Genomic DNA, 15,934 nt, shown 5'->3' on the forward strand with positions numbered 1-15,934 from the left:
CTTTGTAGTATAGTCTGAAGTGAGAGATCCTGACTCCTCCAGCTCCATTTTCTTTCTGAAGATTGTTTTGGCTATTTGGGGTCTTTTGTGTTTCCATACAATTTGAAAATTTTTCCTCTAATTCTGTTCAAAATGCCATTGGTAATTTGATAGGGATTGCATTGAATCTGTAGATTGCTTTGGGTAGTATAGTCATTTTCACAGTGTTGATTCTTCCAGTCCAAGAACATGGATCTCTCCATTTGTTTGTGTCATTTCTTATTTCTTTCATCAGTGTCCTATAGTTTTCTGCATACAGGTCTTTTGCCGCCTCAGGTAGGTTTATTCCTAGGTATTTTATTCTTTTTGTTGCAGTGGTAAATGGGAGTTTTTCCTTAATTTCTCTTTCTGATTTTTCAGTGTTAGTATATAGTAATGCAAGAGATTTCTGTATTAATTTTGTGTTCTTTGCCTTTACTAAATTCATTGATTAGCTCTAGTAGTTTTCTGGTGGCATCTTTAGGATTTTCCAAGTATAGTATCATGTCATCTGCAAACAATGACAGTTGCACTTCTTCATTTCCAGTTTGTATTCCAGTTTTTATTCCTTTATTTCTTTTTCTTCTCTGATTGCTGTGGCTAGGAATTCCAAAGCTATGTTGAATAATAGTGGTGAGAGTGGGCATGCTTGTTACTGATGTTAGAGGAAATGCTTTCAGTTTTTCACCGTTGAGAATAATGTTTGCTGTGGGTTTGTCGTATATGGCCTTCATTATGTTGAGGTAGGTTCTCTCTAAGCCCACTTTCTGGAGAGTTTTTTTAATCATAAATGGGTGTTGAATTTTGTCTAAAGCTTTTTCTGCATCTGTTGAGATTATCATATGGTTTTTATCCTTCAGTTTGTTAACATGGTGTATCACATTGTGTGATTTGCGTATATTGAAGAATCCTTGCATCCTTGGGATAAATCTCACTTCATCATGGTGTATCATCCTTTTAATGTTTTGCTGGATTCTGTTTGCTAGTAGTTTGTTGAGGATTTTTATATCTATGTTCATTGGTGGTATTGACCTGTAATCTTCTTTTTCGTGTGATATCTTTGTCTGGTTTTGGTATCAGGATGATGGTGGCCTTGTAGAATGAGTTTGGGAGTGTTCCTCCCTCTGCAATTTTTTGGAAGAGTTTCAAAAGGATAGATGTTAGCTCTTTTCTAAATCTTTGTTAGAATTCGCCTGTGAAGCCATTTGGCCCTGATCTTTTGTTTGTTGGGAGTTTTTAAATCACAGTTTCAATTTCAGTACTTGTGATTGGTCTGTTTATATTTTCTGTTTCTTCCTGGTTCAGTTTTGGAAGGGTGTACCTTTCTAAGAATTTGTCTGTTATTTCTAGGTTGTCCATTTTTTGGCATATGGTTGCTTGTAGTAGTCTCTTAACAATATTTTGTATTTCTGTGGTGATAGTTGTAACTTCTTTTTTATTTCTAATTTTACTGATTTGAGTCCTCTCTCTTTTTTTCTTGATAAGTTTGGCTAATGGTTTACCAATTTTGTTTATCTTCTCAGAGAACCAGCTTTTAGTTTCATTGATTTTTGCTATTGTTTTCATTGTTCTATTTCATTTATTTCTGCTTTGATTTTTATGATTTCTTTCCTTCTATTAACCTAGGGCTTTGTTTGTTCTTCTTTTTCTAGTTGATTTATGTTTAAGATTAGTTTGTTTATTTGAGATTTTTCTTGTTTCTTGAGGTAGGATTGTATTGGTATAAACTTCCCTCTTAGAACTGCTTTTGCTGCCTCCCATAGATTTTATGTCCTTGTGCTTTCAATGTCATTTGATTCTAGGTATTTTTTGATTTCCTCTTTGATTTTTTTCAGTGATCTCTTGGTTATTTAGTAGCACATTTGTGTGTTGTGTTATTTACAGTTTTTTTCCCTGTAATTGATAGCTAATCTCACATTGTTGTCCAAAAAGATGCTTGATATGATTTCTATTTTCTAAAATTTATTGAGGCTTGATTTGTGACCCAAGATGTGATATATCCTGGAGAATGTTCTGTGTGCACTTAAGAATAAAGTTTTTCTGCTTTTGAATCGAATGTCCTGCAGATATCAGTTAAGTCCATCTGGCCTAATGTGCCATTTAAGGCTTGTGTGTCCTTGTTAATTTTTTTTTCTGGATGATTTGTCCATTGGTGTAAGTGTAAAGTCTCCCACTACTATTGTGTTACTGTTGATTTCCCCTTTTATGGCTGTTAGCATTTGCCTTATGTATTGAGTTGCTTCTATGTTGGATGCACAAATAGTTAGAATTGTTATGTCTTCCTCTTGGATTGATCACTGAATCACTATGTAGTGTCCTTCTTTGCCTCTTGTAATAGTTTTATTTTAAAGTCTATTTTATTTGATATGAGTATTGGTACTCCAGCTTTCTTTTGATTTCCATTTGCGTGGAATATCTTTTTCTATCCCCTCACTTTCAGTCTGCATGTGTCCTTATGTCTGAAATGGGTCTCTTGTAGACAACATGTATAAGGGTCTTATTTTTGTATCCATTCAGAAAGTCAGTGTCTTTTGGTTGGAGGATTTAATCCGTTTACATTTAAAGTAACATGTATGTTCTTATTACCATATTTTTTATTGTTTTGGCTTTGTTTTTGTAGGTTATTTTCCTTCTCTTGTTTTTCTTGCCTATAACAGTTCCTTTAGCATTTGTCATAAAGCTTGTTTGGTGGTGCTGAATTCTCTTAACTTTTGCTTGTCTGTTAGGCTTTTGATTTCTCTGTTGCATCTGAATGAGATCCTTGCTGGATAGAGTAATATTGGTTGTATGTTTTTCCCTTTCATCAATTTAAATATATCTTGCCTCTCCCTTCTGGCCTGCAGAGTTTATGCTGAAAGATCAGCTGTTAACCTTATGGGAATTCCCTTTGATATTTTTTGTTCCTTTTTCCTTGCTGCTTTTAATATTTTTTCGTTGTGTTAAGTTTTGTTAGTTTGATTAATATGTGACTTGGCATGTTTCTCCTTGGGTTTATCTTGTATGTGACTCTGCGTTTCCTGGACTTGATTGACTATTTCCTTTCCCATGTTAGGTTTTTGTCTATAATCTCTTCAAATACTTTCTCAGACCATTTCACTTTCTCTTCTAATTCTGGGACCCCTATAATTCAAATGCTGGTGTGCTAAATGTTGTCCCAGTGGTCTCTGAGACTGTCCTCAATTCTTTTCATTGTTCTTTCTTTATTCTGCTTTGTGGCAGTTATTTCCACCATTCTTTTTTTGTTTTTAGCATGTTTACTGGAGTATAATTGCTTTGCAATGGTGTGTTAGTTTTTGCTATATTTTCACCATTCTGTCTTTCAGCTCACTTATCCATTCTTCTGTCTCAGTTATTCTGCTATTGATTCCTTCTAGTGTATTTTTAATTTCAGTTATTGTGTTGTTCATCACTGATTGTTTTTTAGTTTTTCTAGGTCCTTGTTAAACATTTCTTTCATCTTCTCGATCCTTTCTATTTCCGAGATTTTGGATCATCTTTACTATCATTACTCTGAATTCTTTTCAGATAGATTGCCTATTTCCCTTCTTGTATTTGGTCTTGTGCCTTTTTACCTTGCTCCTTCATCTGCAAGGTATTTCTCTGTTTTCTTATTTTGCTTAACTTACTGTGTTTGAGGTCTCCTTTCCACAGGCTGCAGGGTCGGAGTTCCTCTTTCTTCTGGTCTCTGCCCCCAGTGGGTGAGGTTTGGCCAGTGGCTTTTGTAGGCTTCTTGGTGGGAGGGCTGGTGCCTGTCTTCTGGTGGGTGGAGTTGAGTCCTTTACATCTGTTGGAAAGGGCCATGTCATGTGGTGTGTTTGGGGTGTCTGTGAGCTTAGTACGACTTTAGGCAGCCTGTCTGCTGATGGGTGAGTATGTGTTCCTGTTTTGCTTGTTGTTTGGTGTGAGGCAACTAGTGCTGGGGGCTGCAGGCATTTGGGTGGAGCTGGTTCTTGAATTCGGATAGAGACCTCTGTGAGAGCTTTTGCTGATTAATATTTTCTGGGACTGGGAATTCTCAGGAAGTCCAGTATCCTGGACTCTATCCTCCTCCCCCAGAGGCTCAGGCCCATCTTTTGGTCGGGGAGCCAAGACCCCACAAGCAGCTTGTCATGGATTAAAGAAAAAAAAAGAGACAAAACTCCAAATGGTAAAAGCAAAATCAAATGAGCAAAAACAAAGAAACAAACACACACACACACACACACACACACACACACACAAAGAAACAAAAACAGAACCAAAGAAACCAGAAAACAAGAGAACAGCCAAAGAATCCCAAGGCAAAATTAAACAATTAAAAACAAAACTAACAAAAACAAAATACCAAAATCAAAGCAGAGTGCCAACTGAAGAATAAAGCAAAGAAAACAAAACAGACAAAAATGATTCAAAAAAAAGAAATGAGGGGCTTCCCTGGTGGCTCAGTGGTTGGGAGTCTGCCTGCCGATGCAGGGGACACGGGTTCGTGCCCCGGTCTGGGAAAATCTCACATGCCGCGGAGCGGCTAGGCCCGTGAGCCGTGGCCGCTGGGCCTGTGCGTCTGGAGCCTGTGCTCCGCAATGGGAGAGGCCATAGCAGTGAGAGGCCCGCGTACTGCAAAAAAAAGAAAAGAAAAAAAAAAAATAGTAATGGGTACAAAACCCACAGAACAGAAGAGCAAAGGGAAAATGGAAATATAAAAAAATTTTTTAAATATATTAAAAAACCATGAAAAAGCACAGAACAACAGAAAAGCAAAGTAAAAGTAGAAATATAAGAAGATCAAAAGTATGTTAAAAAAAACATTGAGACTCAATAAAAGTAAAAACAAAAAACAAACCCCAAACCAATAGCAACAACAACAAAGAAAAAGAAAAAAACAAAACAACAGACTTAACAACAGAATGAATCAAAACTGAGTAAAATTAATAGTAATAATAATGTTTTCCTGGGGTCTCAGCTGTTATTGTCCTTGCCATGAGCTACAGCCCACCCCTGCCTCCTCAGGAGACCCTCCAGTGCCTCTGTGCTGGTCTCTGGACCTGCTGTGGGCCCTGTGGGGACAGCTGAGACTCTGATCTGGCCCCACTCGTGTGTGCTTGCCCCCAAAGTCCACAGGTGTCAGTGCTAGACCATTTTCATTTGTGGGAGTACTCATTGTCCTTTCAGATATTCCATAGGCACAGTATCTACTTAGCTGATTACGGGGATTTAATTTGCCAGTTATGTAACTGATGGAAAGATTTTTGTTTCTCTTTTTTAGTTGCCCCACCCCTGGGGCTCAGCTGTGGTTTTATCCCCATCTATGTGTGTGGGCCACCCACAGGAGTCTGCTCCCGAGGCTTCCCTGGAGCAGTTGGGTCTGTCCTGGTGAGGACAGGGCATGGAGGTGGCATGGCTACTTGGATAGTGGGAGCCCCGGCAGCGCCAGGTGCGTGGGGGAGCTGGCGGCCATGGGCGCAAGAGATATGGCCCTAGTGGGAACCTTTTCTAGTGCCCAGTGGCATGCGTGCGAGGGCCAGACCTGGTCAGTCTGTTTTTAGTGCCTGGCAGCAGGTGTGCAAGGGCTAGCCCTGTCTGGTTTTTTTGTAGTGCCCAGCGACAGGCTCATGAGGGCCAGCCCTGGCAGGGCCTTTTGTATTGCCTGGTGCTAGGCGCTGGCATGTGGGGAGAGACTGGCTACAATGGTGGCTCCACCCCCTGCATGTGACTCAGCAGTAGTGCCCTGCTTCCATGGCATTCCGGTTTTCCTCCATAGGCATTCTCTGTTGCTATTTCCTCCCTCCTGTTCCCTCACACCATCTCCCCACAGCCAACAGCAGTTCTTGCCCTGGGTTTACTCTCCATTCCCCATGCTCCAGTTCCCAGCCCCCATGTGCACTGTTGGACACACATCCCAATCCGGGGCACTTAGGGCCGTGGTACAGACCGTCTGTGTAGTTTTCACCCTGTCCCATCTGCCACAGGTCGGTCGCTTCACCCTCCATCAACAGCCTGAAATGCTTCCCTTCTCTCCCAACTGATTTCCTCATTGGTGAGGGGGCTTCCCCGGATGAGGGAATTTCTCTCCTGCTTCAGCTCCCACCACTGGCATGCAGGTCCTGTCCCGCTTCCTCTCCTCCTCCTTCTCCCTTCTTTCTTTCTTCCTACCCAGTTATGCAGGGATCTTTATAGTCCTTTCCGGTGTATAAGGTCTTCTGCTAGTGTATAGCTGGTGTTCTGTGAGAATTGTTGCATCTATAAATGTATTCCTGATGCATCCATGGAGAGAGAGGAACTCCACATCCTCCTACTCCTCCGCTGTCTTGGAACCCCTTTGTTCCTGATTTTAGAGGAAAAGTTTTCAGCTTTTCATCATCAAGTATGAGGTTAGCTGTGGATTTGTCACAAATGGTCTTTATTATGTTGAGATATTTTCCCTCTATACCAACTTTGATGAGAGTTTTTGTCACCAAAGGATGTTGAATTTTGTCAAATGCTTTTTGTGGGTCTGTTGAGATGATCATGTGATTTTTTTTCCTCCTTTTGTTAATGTGGTGTATCATATTGATTGGTTTGCAAATATTGAACCATCCCTGGAATAAATCTCACTTGACCATTATGTATGATCTGTTTTATATACTGTTGAATTTGGTTTGCTGATATTTTCTTGAGGATATTTGGATCTTCATTCATTGGAGATATTCACCTGTCATTTTTTTTTTTTGGTAGTGTCTTTATTTTATTTTAGTATCAGGGTAATTAGCAATGGCCTCATAGAATTAATTTGGGAATGTTCCCTCTTCTTCAATTTTTTGGAGGAGTTTGAGAAGGTATAGATATTAGTTCTTTTATATATGTTTGGTAGACTTCTCCCAGGAATGGATTTGTTCCTGAACTTTTGTTTGCTGAGAGTTTTTTAAAGTACAAATTCAATTTTACTACTAGTGATCTTTCTGTTCATATGGTCTATTTTGTCCTGATTCAGTCTTGTAAGTTTTTATGTTTATAGAAGTTTGTTTATTACTTCTAGGTTGTCCAATTTGTTGGCATATTAATTGTTCATAGTATTCTGTTTTGATATTTTTGTATCTCTGTGATAGCAGTTGTTATTTTTCCTCTTTCATTTCTTATTTTATTTGGGTCCTCTCTCTTTTTTTCTTGATGAATCTGCCTAAAGGCTTATCAGTTTTGTTTATCTTTTCAAAACATCAACTCTTGGTTTCATTGGTCATTTCTATTTTTTTTTCTTTTTTGTTCTTTGTTTTATTTATTTCCTCTCGGATGTGAATTGCTTTCTTTCTGCTTTTGTTTGTTCTTCTTTTTCTAATTCCATTAGATGGTAGGTTAGGTTGTTAATGAGATTTTTCTTGTTTCTTGAGGTTGGCCTTTTACTGCTATAAACTTACCTTTAGAACTACTTTTGCTGTGTAGCACAGATTTTGGAAAGTTGTGTTATTTTCATTTGTCTAGAGGTTTTGTTTGATTTCCTCTTTGATTTCTTCATTGACCCATTGGTTTTTCTTTTAGTAGCATATTGTTGAGTCTCCACATTTTGTGTTTTTTCCATTTTTCTTCCCGTTAATTGATTTCTAGTTTCATGCCTTGTGGTTGGAAAAACTGCTTGATATAATTTCTATCTTCTTAAATTAGTTGAGACTTGTTGTTTGGCCTCCTATGTGATCTATTCTGGAAAATGTTCCATATGCACTTGAAAAGAATGTTTATTCTACTGTTTTTGGATGGAATGTCCTGTAGATATCTACTAAGCCCATCTGGTCCAAAGTATCATTTAAGATTACTGTTTGGGCTTCCCTGGTGGCGCAGTGGTTGAGAGTCTGCCTGCCGATGCAGGGGACATGGGTTCGTGCCCCGGTCCGGGAAGATCCCACATGCCGCAGAGTGGCTGGGCCCATGAGCCATGGCTGCTGAGCCTGCGTGTCCGGAGCCTGTGCTCCACAACAGGAGAGTCCACAACAGTGAGAGGCCCACGTACCGCAAAAAAAAAAGATTACTGTTTTCTTGTCTGGATGATTTGTTCATTGATGTAAGTGCGGTGTTAAAATCCTCTTCTATTATTTGTTATTGTCAATTTCTCCCTTTATGTCTGTTAATATTTGCTATATATATACATTTAGGTGCTCATATATTAGGTGCATATATGTTAATAAGTGTTATCTCCTCTTCTTGCATTGAAATCCTTTTTGTTAATAACGCCCTTCTTTATCTTTTTTTATTGACTTTATTTTAAAATTTGTCTGAAGTGAGTACTTCTACCCCTGCTTTCTTGTCATTTCCATTTGCATGAATTATTTTTTTCTATCCTGTCACTTCCAGTTTATGTGTTTGTCTTTATGTTTGAAGTGAGTCTCTTACAAGAAGCATTTAGATGGGTCTTGTTTTTTTTTAATCCAATCAGCTGCTCTGTGTCTTTTGATTGGATCATTTAGTCCATTTACATTTGCAGTGATTATTGATAGGTGTGTCCTTATTCCCATTTTGTTACTTGTTTACTGGTTGGTTTTTCAGTTCTTCTTTGTTCTTTTCTTCTTTTAGTTCCTTCCCTTGGGGTTTGATGATTTTCTTTAGTGGTATGCCTGTGTTCCTTTTTCTTTAGATTTTTTGTATGTAGTACAGGTTTTTGATTTGCAGTTACCATATGGTTCATATATGTTGACCTATAACTATATTTACATGTTTTAAACTGGTAGTCATTTAAGTTCAAACACATTCTAAACGATTTACATTTTTCTAAACCCCTTCACCACATTTTGTGTTTTTAATGATGTATTTTACATATTCATGTTTTCCCTTAACTGTTCGTTGTAGATATAGTTGATTTCACAGTTTTTTGTCTTAATCTTAGTAACAGCCTATTTAAGTGATTGAGTCATAGGCTTTACTATATATTTGCCTTTACTAGTGGGATTTTCCCTTTCCTATAGATTCTTACTTGTTGTAGCTTTTACTTTTCCACTTAGAGAAAATGCTTTAACATTTTTTTAGGGTTGGGTTAGTACCCTCTGTGCGTCCTGTACTTGGATTTCTGTTTCCTTCTTCAGGTTCTGGCAGTCCATAATTTCATCAAACACGTTTTTGCCCTGCCTCTCTCTCTCTTCTCCTACTAGGACCCCTAGAGTGTGAATGTTGGTATGCTGGATGTTATCTTAGAGATCCCTTAACTGTTCTCATTTTTTTTAAACCTTGTTTCTCTTTTTCTGTTCAGATTGAGTTAATTTTTATTTCATCTTCTTCCGTATCACTTTGTCTGCTGTTGGTTCCTTCTAATGTGTTTTGCATTTCAGTTAGCATGTTCTTCAGTTCTGTCTTTTAAAAATGTTTTTTAGTTCCTTTTTAAAATTCTCTGTTCATCTATTCTTTCCTCTAATTTAGTCAGTATTCCTATTATTAATGCTTTGAACTCTTTGTATATTAAGTTGTTCACTGCTGTTTCATTAGTTGGTTTCTTTAGGGTTTTTCTCTTGTTCTTTCAGTTGAAACAGTTTTCTGTCTTCTCATTTTGCTTAACTTTCTCTGTGTCTGTGATATTAGGTGAAACATTTACCTACTCTGATCTTGAAGGAGTGTCCTTGTGTGGGAGCATTTCTATGCAGTCTCCATGTGCCCAGTGGCTTTGATGGGAGAACTGGATCTGACCTGAGCATGAGTCACATCTTTCCACAGGGTGTGCTGGCAGCTGTCACCTTTGTAGGAGGTGAGACTGGAAGATGGAGGGACTAGAGTCAGAGCCAGGTGTGAGCCTGGGGTTCTTCTCTGCTCAGTGACCAACACCACCTTATTGGAGGTGGTGTAGGGCCCCAAGTTCCTGGAGCAGAAGCCCTGTTATTTGGGAGTGAGCTGGCTCCATTCCCTTTAAGTGTGTACTCTTTTCGTTCCTAGCACCAGTACTTTGCCCCAGAGGGGACCAGTATTGGAGCAAGAGGGGCCAGAGTGGGTGCTCGGCAACGGTCAGGTGTGGGCTGTGGTGTTCTGGACCCCAGTCTGAGTTTCGGACCTCACCCAATGAACTGCTTCCCTAAACAGCTGCAGCGACTGCCACCTTCCCCCACCCCCGTCAGATGCCATTCTGGGTCAGGTTAGCTCTGTCCCTCAAAACAGCATACTCCCCTCAGTCCTGTAGCCCTTGCCCCAGTTTGGAGCTGCATGGCATAGCAAGAGAGGCTGGAATGGGCACTTGGCTTCGGTCAGGGAGTGGGCTGTGGTGGTCCCAGACCAGTCAGAGTTACAGACTGCTCCTGATGTGCTGCCTCGCCAAGCACCTTTAGTGGTTGCCGTCACTCCATTCAGATGCTGTTCCAGATCTGAGCAGGGTTCATTTCTCACAACTATGTACTCTTCTTGGGTGCAGCATCCCTTGCGCCAGTATGGAACTGTGCCATGGAGCAAGTGGTGCTGTAGTGGGCACTCGGCTTAGGCTGGAGCATGGGCTGGGGGTGTTGTAGGAAACTGGCCAGAGTCCTGGGGCAGTTTAAGTCTACTTCTGCTGCCTTGTTTTGAGAGTAATCAAATTTGTATGTGCTCTTCATGAGCAGAGTCTAGGTTTCTTACAGTCCCCCTGTTAGTCCCACTGGTTTTCCAATCAGCTAAGGGGACTGGTCTTCTTGGCATTGGACCCTAGGACTAGGGAACCCAATATGTGGCTTGAATTGCTCACCCCCCAGGGAGGATCTCTGAGTCCATGTAATCTCCTTCCTTTTCTGTGTCCCCTCCCAGGGTCACAATTCCTGACTTGATTGCTTCTCTTCTCTTTCTACTTGAATCTGTGTGGATTTTTCTTACAGCCTTTGTTGTATAAGAGTCTTTCTACCAGTCTCCTGTTGGTTTTCAGTGAGAATTGTTCCACATGTAGATGTATTTTTGCTGTGTTCTTGGAAGGAAGTGAGCTCCACATCCTCCTACTCCACCATCTTGATCTCTCCTTCCTACATCATCATATTCTTAACACATGATAAATGTTTGGTTTATTTTGAGGAAAATATGGCCCTTGCCTTAGAATCAAATGATAATTCCTATAATGGGAGTGAAAATAAATGAAGATCGTAGGAAGAAGACTAAAATGATGGTCCTTAACTGAAGCTTCAGTGTGAAGCATGTTGATTTCATATGTCTTCTTTATATTGAGGATATCATTTCTTTTGTGCTTTATGCTAATGTTTTTCATATTGTGAGTCAGAAATTTATTGCTGTCATCATTTAAAAATATAAAATATCAGCATGTATTACATGTAACAAATATACGTTTTGTTTCCTAAAACCTTTGTTTTGGATACACATACACACAGAAAATCTCTCTATGGGTCAAGGTCACAGAAAAGCTTGAAAGCCAATGCTCAAGTCTTTGTGTCTTCTTGGCTTCTTTCTCACATTGTGCTGTAAGCTTCAGATCTATGGCACATATCTATAAAACCAGTCTATAGCACATAGAGATGCATACCAATTTTTCAACCTTTTTTCATAAGCAGGGCATCTCCCCACTCCAGTCCTTGGCTTTGTTTCCATTCCCCTGTATATGCTGGAGCACCTTTAGTATTTATTATGTTTTAGAAATTGAACTAAGGACTAACGTTTTCTGCTTGCACATAGAGCCCAGTAGTCATGTGGCTTCAGTTATGCTTACTGCTTTGCATTTCTCTTCTGTTTTTGGTCCACAGAGATGGGTTTATCTTGTTTTGAACTTAGCAGTGTTTTATATTTTGTATATCTTTTCGGTTTGTCCTGAGCAGAGACAAACATGGCAACATGAACTGAACTTTAATAAATCTCTTGACTAGAAGGTCTGAGCATGTTTTAGAGATTGATTCATGTTGATATATTTTATTTCTATTTCATTCCTTTCAATCACTGTATAGTCTTTCATAATCTAACTCTGCCATTCTGTAAATATCCATTCCTCTTGGAATGGATATTTTGTTTTTCACTCTTACAAACTATTACAAGCAGTGCTAAATTTCTCCATAGTGCATATTTAGAAGTGGAATTGCTAAGTTATTAAGTACGCACCTATTTTCTTTCACAAACACTTGCAAAGAGATTATATCAATTTATTGTGCCCCAACAATGTATGTTTCTTAACCATACTTAGTATCTGTATTGTCAAACTTTAAAATTATGTCATGCTGAATAATGTGTGAGAAATGGTATTTCATGTATTAATATGCATTCCTCTGATTACTAGGAGAGATCTCTTTTTTTGTCATTTAGATTTCTTATAGTATGAACTGCTTGTTTATGTTTTTTATCTTTTTCTTACTGATGGTAGTTCTTTATATATTCAGTCTTGTGTCTTTTGTGTACTTTCAGATAGTATCTCATAATTCGTCTTACCAGTTGTCAATTGTCCTCCTCAGTTTGTAATTTTAGTCTTTGTTATCCTGTTGAATATCTGATATGTATCTCTCTGAGTGTCCAAATAAGACCACTGGAAGAAATTGTAGATACTGTGAGATTTTACAGTAGGCTAAAAAGGGAGGTGGCAGAATCTTTTTGTGTGTACATTATAAGAAGTCAAATCCTTACTACTTTGCTTATCCCTCTAAGTTAACCTTTTTTTTTTTTTTTTTTTTTGCGTTATGTGGGCCTCTCACTGTCGTGGCCTCTCTCGTTGCGGAGCACAGGCTCCGGACGCGCAGGCTCAGCAGCCATGGCTCACGGGCCCAGCTGCTCCGCGGCATGTGGGATCTTCCTGGACCAGGGCACGAACCCGTGTCCCCTGCATCGGCAGGTGGACTCTCAACCACTGCGCCACCAGGGAAGCCCTAAGTTAACCTTTAACATAAAAATTTTTTTGTTTGTTTTTTTCTATTTTTTTGCCGCACCATGTGATGTGGGATCTTAGTTCCCAGACCAGGGATCGGACCCGCGCCCCCTGCAGTGGAAGCACGGCGTCTTAACCACTGGACCGCCAGGAAATTCCTAACTTAAATTTTGTTCTTTGGAGATTCTGTACTTTTTTGTCAGCTCATGAATACATTTTAAATGCTTTTTAAAAATTTTTTATCCAACATTTTTGTTTTCAAAGGTTGGTTCTGGAAGCTAACTAACATTTAACTCTTTCCATTCTTCTCTAATTGCCATTATTATTTCTAATAATTGCCATTATTAGTTCTAAGAAGCATTTTCTGACCCCTTAAGTCAAATTGGATACCCCTAGTATATGTTTCTATAGCAGTCTTTACTTTCATAGCACTCTTCTATATTAATATTGCTTGTCTTTCTCCTTTCTCAAGGCCATAATTTCTTTGACGGTAAGGACTATGCCTGGCTTATTAAATATAGCCCCAGTACCTGGCATAGTGCTTGGAACACAGTAGACACTTGCACTGTGACTAGGCTACTGTCATCTTTTTCCTGATTACTGCCACAATCTTCTTACTGGTTTCCTACCTATAATGTTGCTTTTCTCCAGTCTTTTCTCCACTCTGAAACCAGTTTGCTCTTTGTGTAACACAAAGCTGATCATGTTTATGACTTACCATTGCCCCAGCAGAAAGCTCCAATAGCAGTTTAAAGTGGTTCCTGTGGCCTAGTCCCTGATTATTCTATAACCTAATCTCTTATTGATGTTCATTCATGCTTCTCAAGTTTTAGCCAGTCTGAATTACTTTGTTCCCTAAAGGTGCAGTGCTTTTTCTTTCCTCTTGGGCTTTATGAACATGCTTTTATTCCTACACTTGGAACCTCTTAATTCTCTTTTCCCACAGAAGAAACTGGCTAATTCTTGCTCATCCTTAGGTCTAATAGTACTCATATTACTTCCTTTAGGAAGTCTTTGATTTGTCAGCATGAGAGGAGTTTGAATTGTGTATGGCTTTAACACTCTGTACTTCTGTCTTCAAAGCACTTGACAGTTACTTGTATATTGTCTGTATTCCTCACTATCTCATAAGCTAGCAAAGGCTGTGTTAGGCATATTGACTATTACATTTTCTGCATCTAGCACAATTCTGATTCATGGTAGGTATTCAAGAAAAGCATTGAATGAATATTAATTTAGACATTATTTCCTGCAAGTTGGAAAAGAGTGTGTCTTAAGAGTTTTTAAAGTATTTCCCTAAGGTTACAATTGTTAACTGAGTCTCAGGTTTTTAATTTATTAATATATTTTATGGTGGGGTTATTTTAAAATTGTGACCTCTGAAAATGTTTTGTTCCAGTTCAGACTGCTGGAAAGAGAATTGAACCCATACTGGAAGGATGGTGGGACAGGTCTTCCACCAGAAGACTGTAATGTGTCATCAGTTACTAAAGGTATCTTCATATTTTGATTGTAGCCACACAGGCATTTCTTATAACTTGGTATTCCTAAGGGAATCAACTGAGTCTGCTAGTAGATTGGCAAGATGTATTATGAATTCCAAAAATGAATAATAATCTAAATCAGATTTTGAGATGTATTAAATCTAAATTTTATCACTAGTTATTATTTAAATATTTCTGCTTGATGCTGTAATTTTGATCTAGTCTGCAGATATCTGTGTCTGTTTATGTATTTGCAGAACAATGATGTATATTGATTATCTGATGTGAAATTTGTATGGTTTTATATTATGAGCATCTATGGATTATTACTAAAGGTTCAGTTTACATATAGGAAAGCAATGATAAAACATGCAATCTTTTAAGGCCTCATTTAAATTATTAGTACTTGGGAAGATTATTTTAACTATAATATGTTAGCAAATTTATTAAATATTTTTATACTCGATAATGTTTTTATATTTGAGTTTATATTTTGAATGGATTAATGAAAAGTATGGTTCTGTAAGGATGTAATCCTTTGGTTTGTTACATTCTATAACAAAATGTAAAAAGTATTAAAGCTCTGAAGTTTCATGAAAATGATGTATAAATATTAAAGATGTGATTTTATATCTTCAGAAATTCTTACTTTGCCAGCATTTACAGATTTTATTGATGTTAGGATAGTGCTGTTACTTTCCAGCAGATGGAGACAAAATACTTGTGTCATGTATTCATACCTTTCACCATAATTTAAAAAAATACTTATATGCCAATTAAGTGTTACATTGACAACTCAATGAAAAGTTTGATTAATTACAATTAACCCAGTATACACATAGTAGTATTATAAATTATCTTTTCATCTTAGTCATTTCTCAGCAGAATATTTTCCTGCTTTTTATACATAGTTTATTTTTATTTTGGCCATTTGTTATATTCTTTTGTGTTTTATGAGAGATGTCCCTGGAGCCACGTTATAGGTTCCTTTTTAATTTATATTTATTAGTTTTACTGAAGTTATTAGTAATTAATAACCTTTTCTTTATTGCCTTTCAACTTGGGCAATAAAGAAATGTCTCTGCTGGGCTATATAATAATAACTGTAGTCATATAAGATTCTCTTTGAAATACTGATGTTTAGAAATTTAAGAGTTTGGGAATCATAAGTTTTCTCAGTGAACCATTATTATGTAGGGCTGATCCAAGCTTTTACCATCCTTGTTGTCAGAGGACAGTCAGTAAGTTCATCTATGGGGAAGACTTAGAATTGGCAAATCCTGTCTGAGTATATGTAGTCAGCAGGTTCTTAACTTCACTGATTGGAGAAGACCCAAAGTTCTACCTTAGGTAGTATCTTTCAGCTTGCTGAACCAGTAGAATCAAAGACACTAGGAGAAAAATGACCTTACATAAAGGTATTAGAGAGCCTTTCTCCCTTCCCTTTCATATAATGCTTTCACCATTTCCCTTTCTCATATTTAATTAGAAGGAGAAAGAATGACAGAAAACTCTGAATGTCTGTCAGAGGTTCAGATCCCAGAGTTGAAATTAAGCTTTAAAAAATGATTTGTAGGTTTTTCTGCATATGCAGATAGTGTAGTCATTCTCTTTAGACTAGTGGTAGAGTTGAAACTGTGAGGCACGTAAAAGTGTTATAAAAGTAGTATTAAGAGGTATGTAGAGGTGCTATAGTGTT

The 15,934-nt window shown here is 38.2% G+C and overlaps 1 protein-coding gene across 3 annotated transcripts in view; it reads left to right on the plus strand.

Annotated features, from left to right (window-relative positions):
- Positions 1 to 15,934, plus strand: part of CWF19L2 (CWF19 like cell cycle control factor 2) — a 193,580-nt gene that overhangs the window by 37,653 nt on the left and 139,993 nt on the right. For all 3 annotated transcript variants that reach the window (XM_067750901.1, XM_067750903.1, XM_067750902.1), the window contains exon 6: positions 14,151 to 14,244. In XM_067750901.1, the coding sequence (XP_067607002.1) occupies positions 14,151 to 14,244 (94 nt within the window). The remainder of the gene's footprint in view (positions 1 to 14,150; positions 14,245 to 15,934) is intronic.

The sequence above is a fragment of the Pseudorca crassidens genome, chromosome 9, assembly GCF_039906515.1.
Source record: "Pseudorca crassidens isolate mPseCra1 chromosome 9, mPseCra1.hap1, whole genome shotgun sequence".
Taxonomy (NCBI): Eukaryota; Metazoa; Chordata; class Mammalia; order Artiodactyla; family Delphinidae; genus Pseudorca; species Pseudorca crassidens.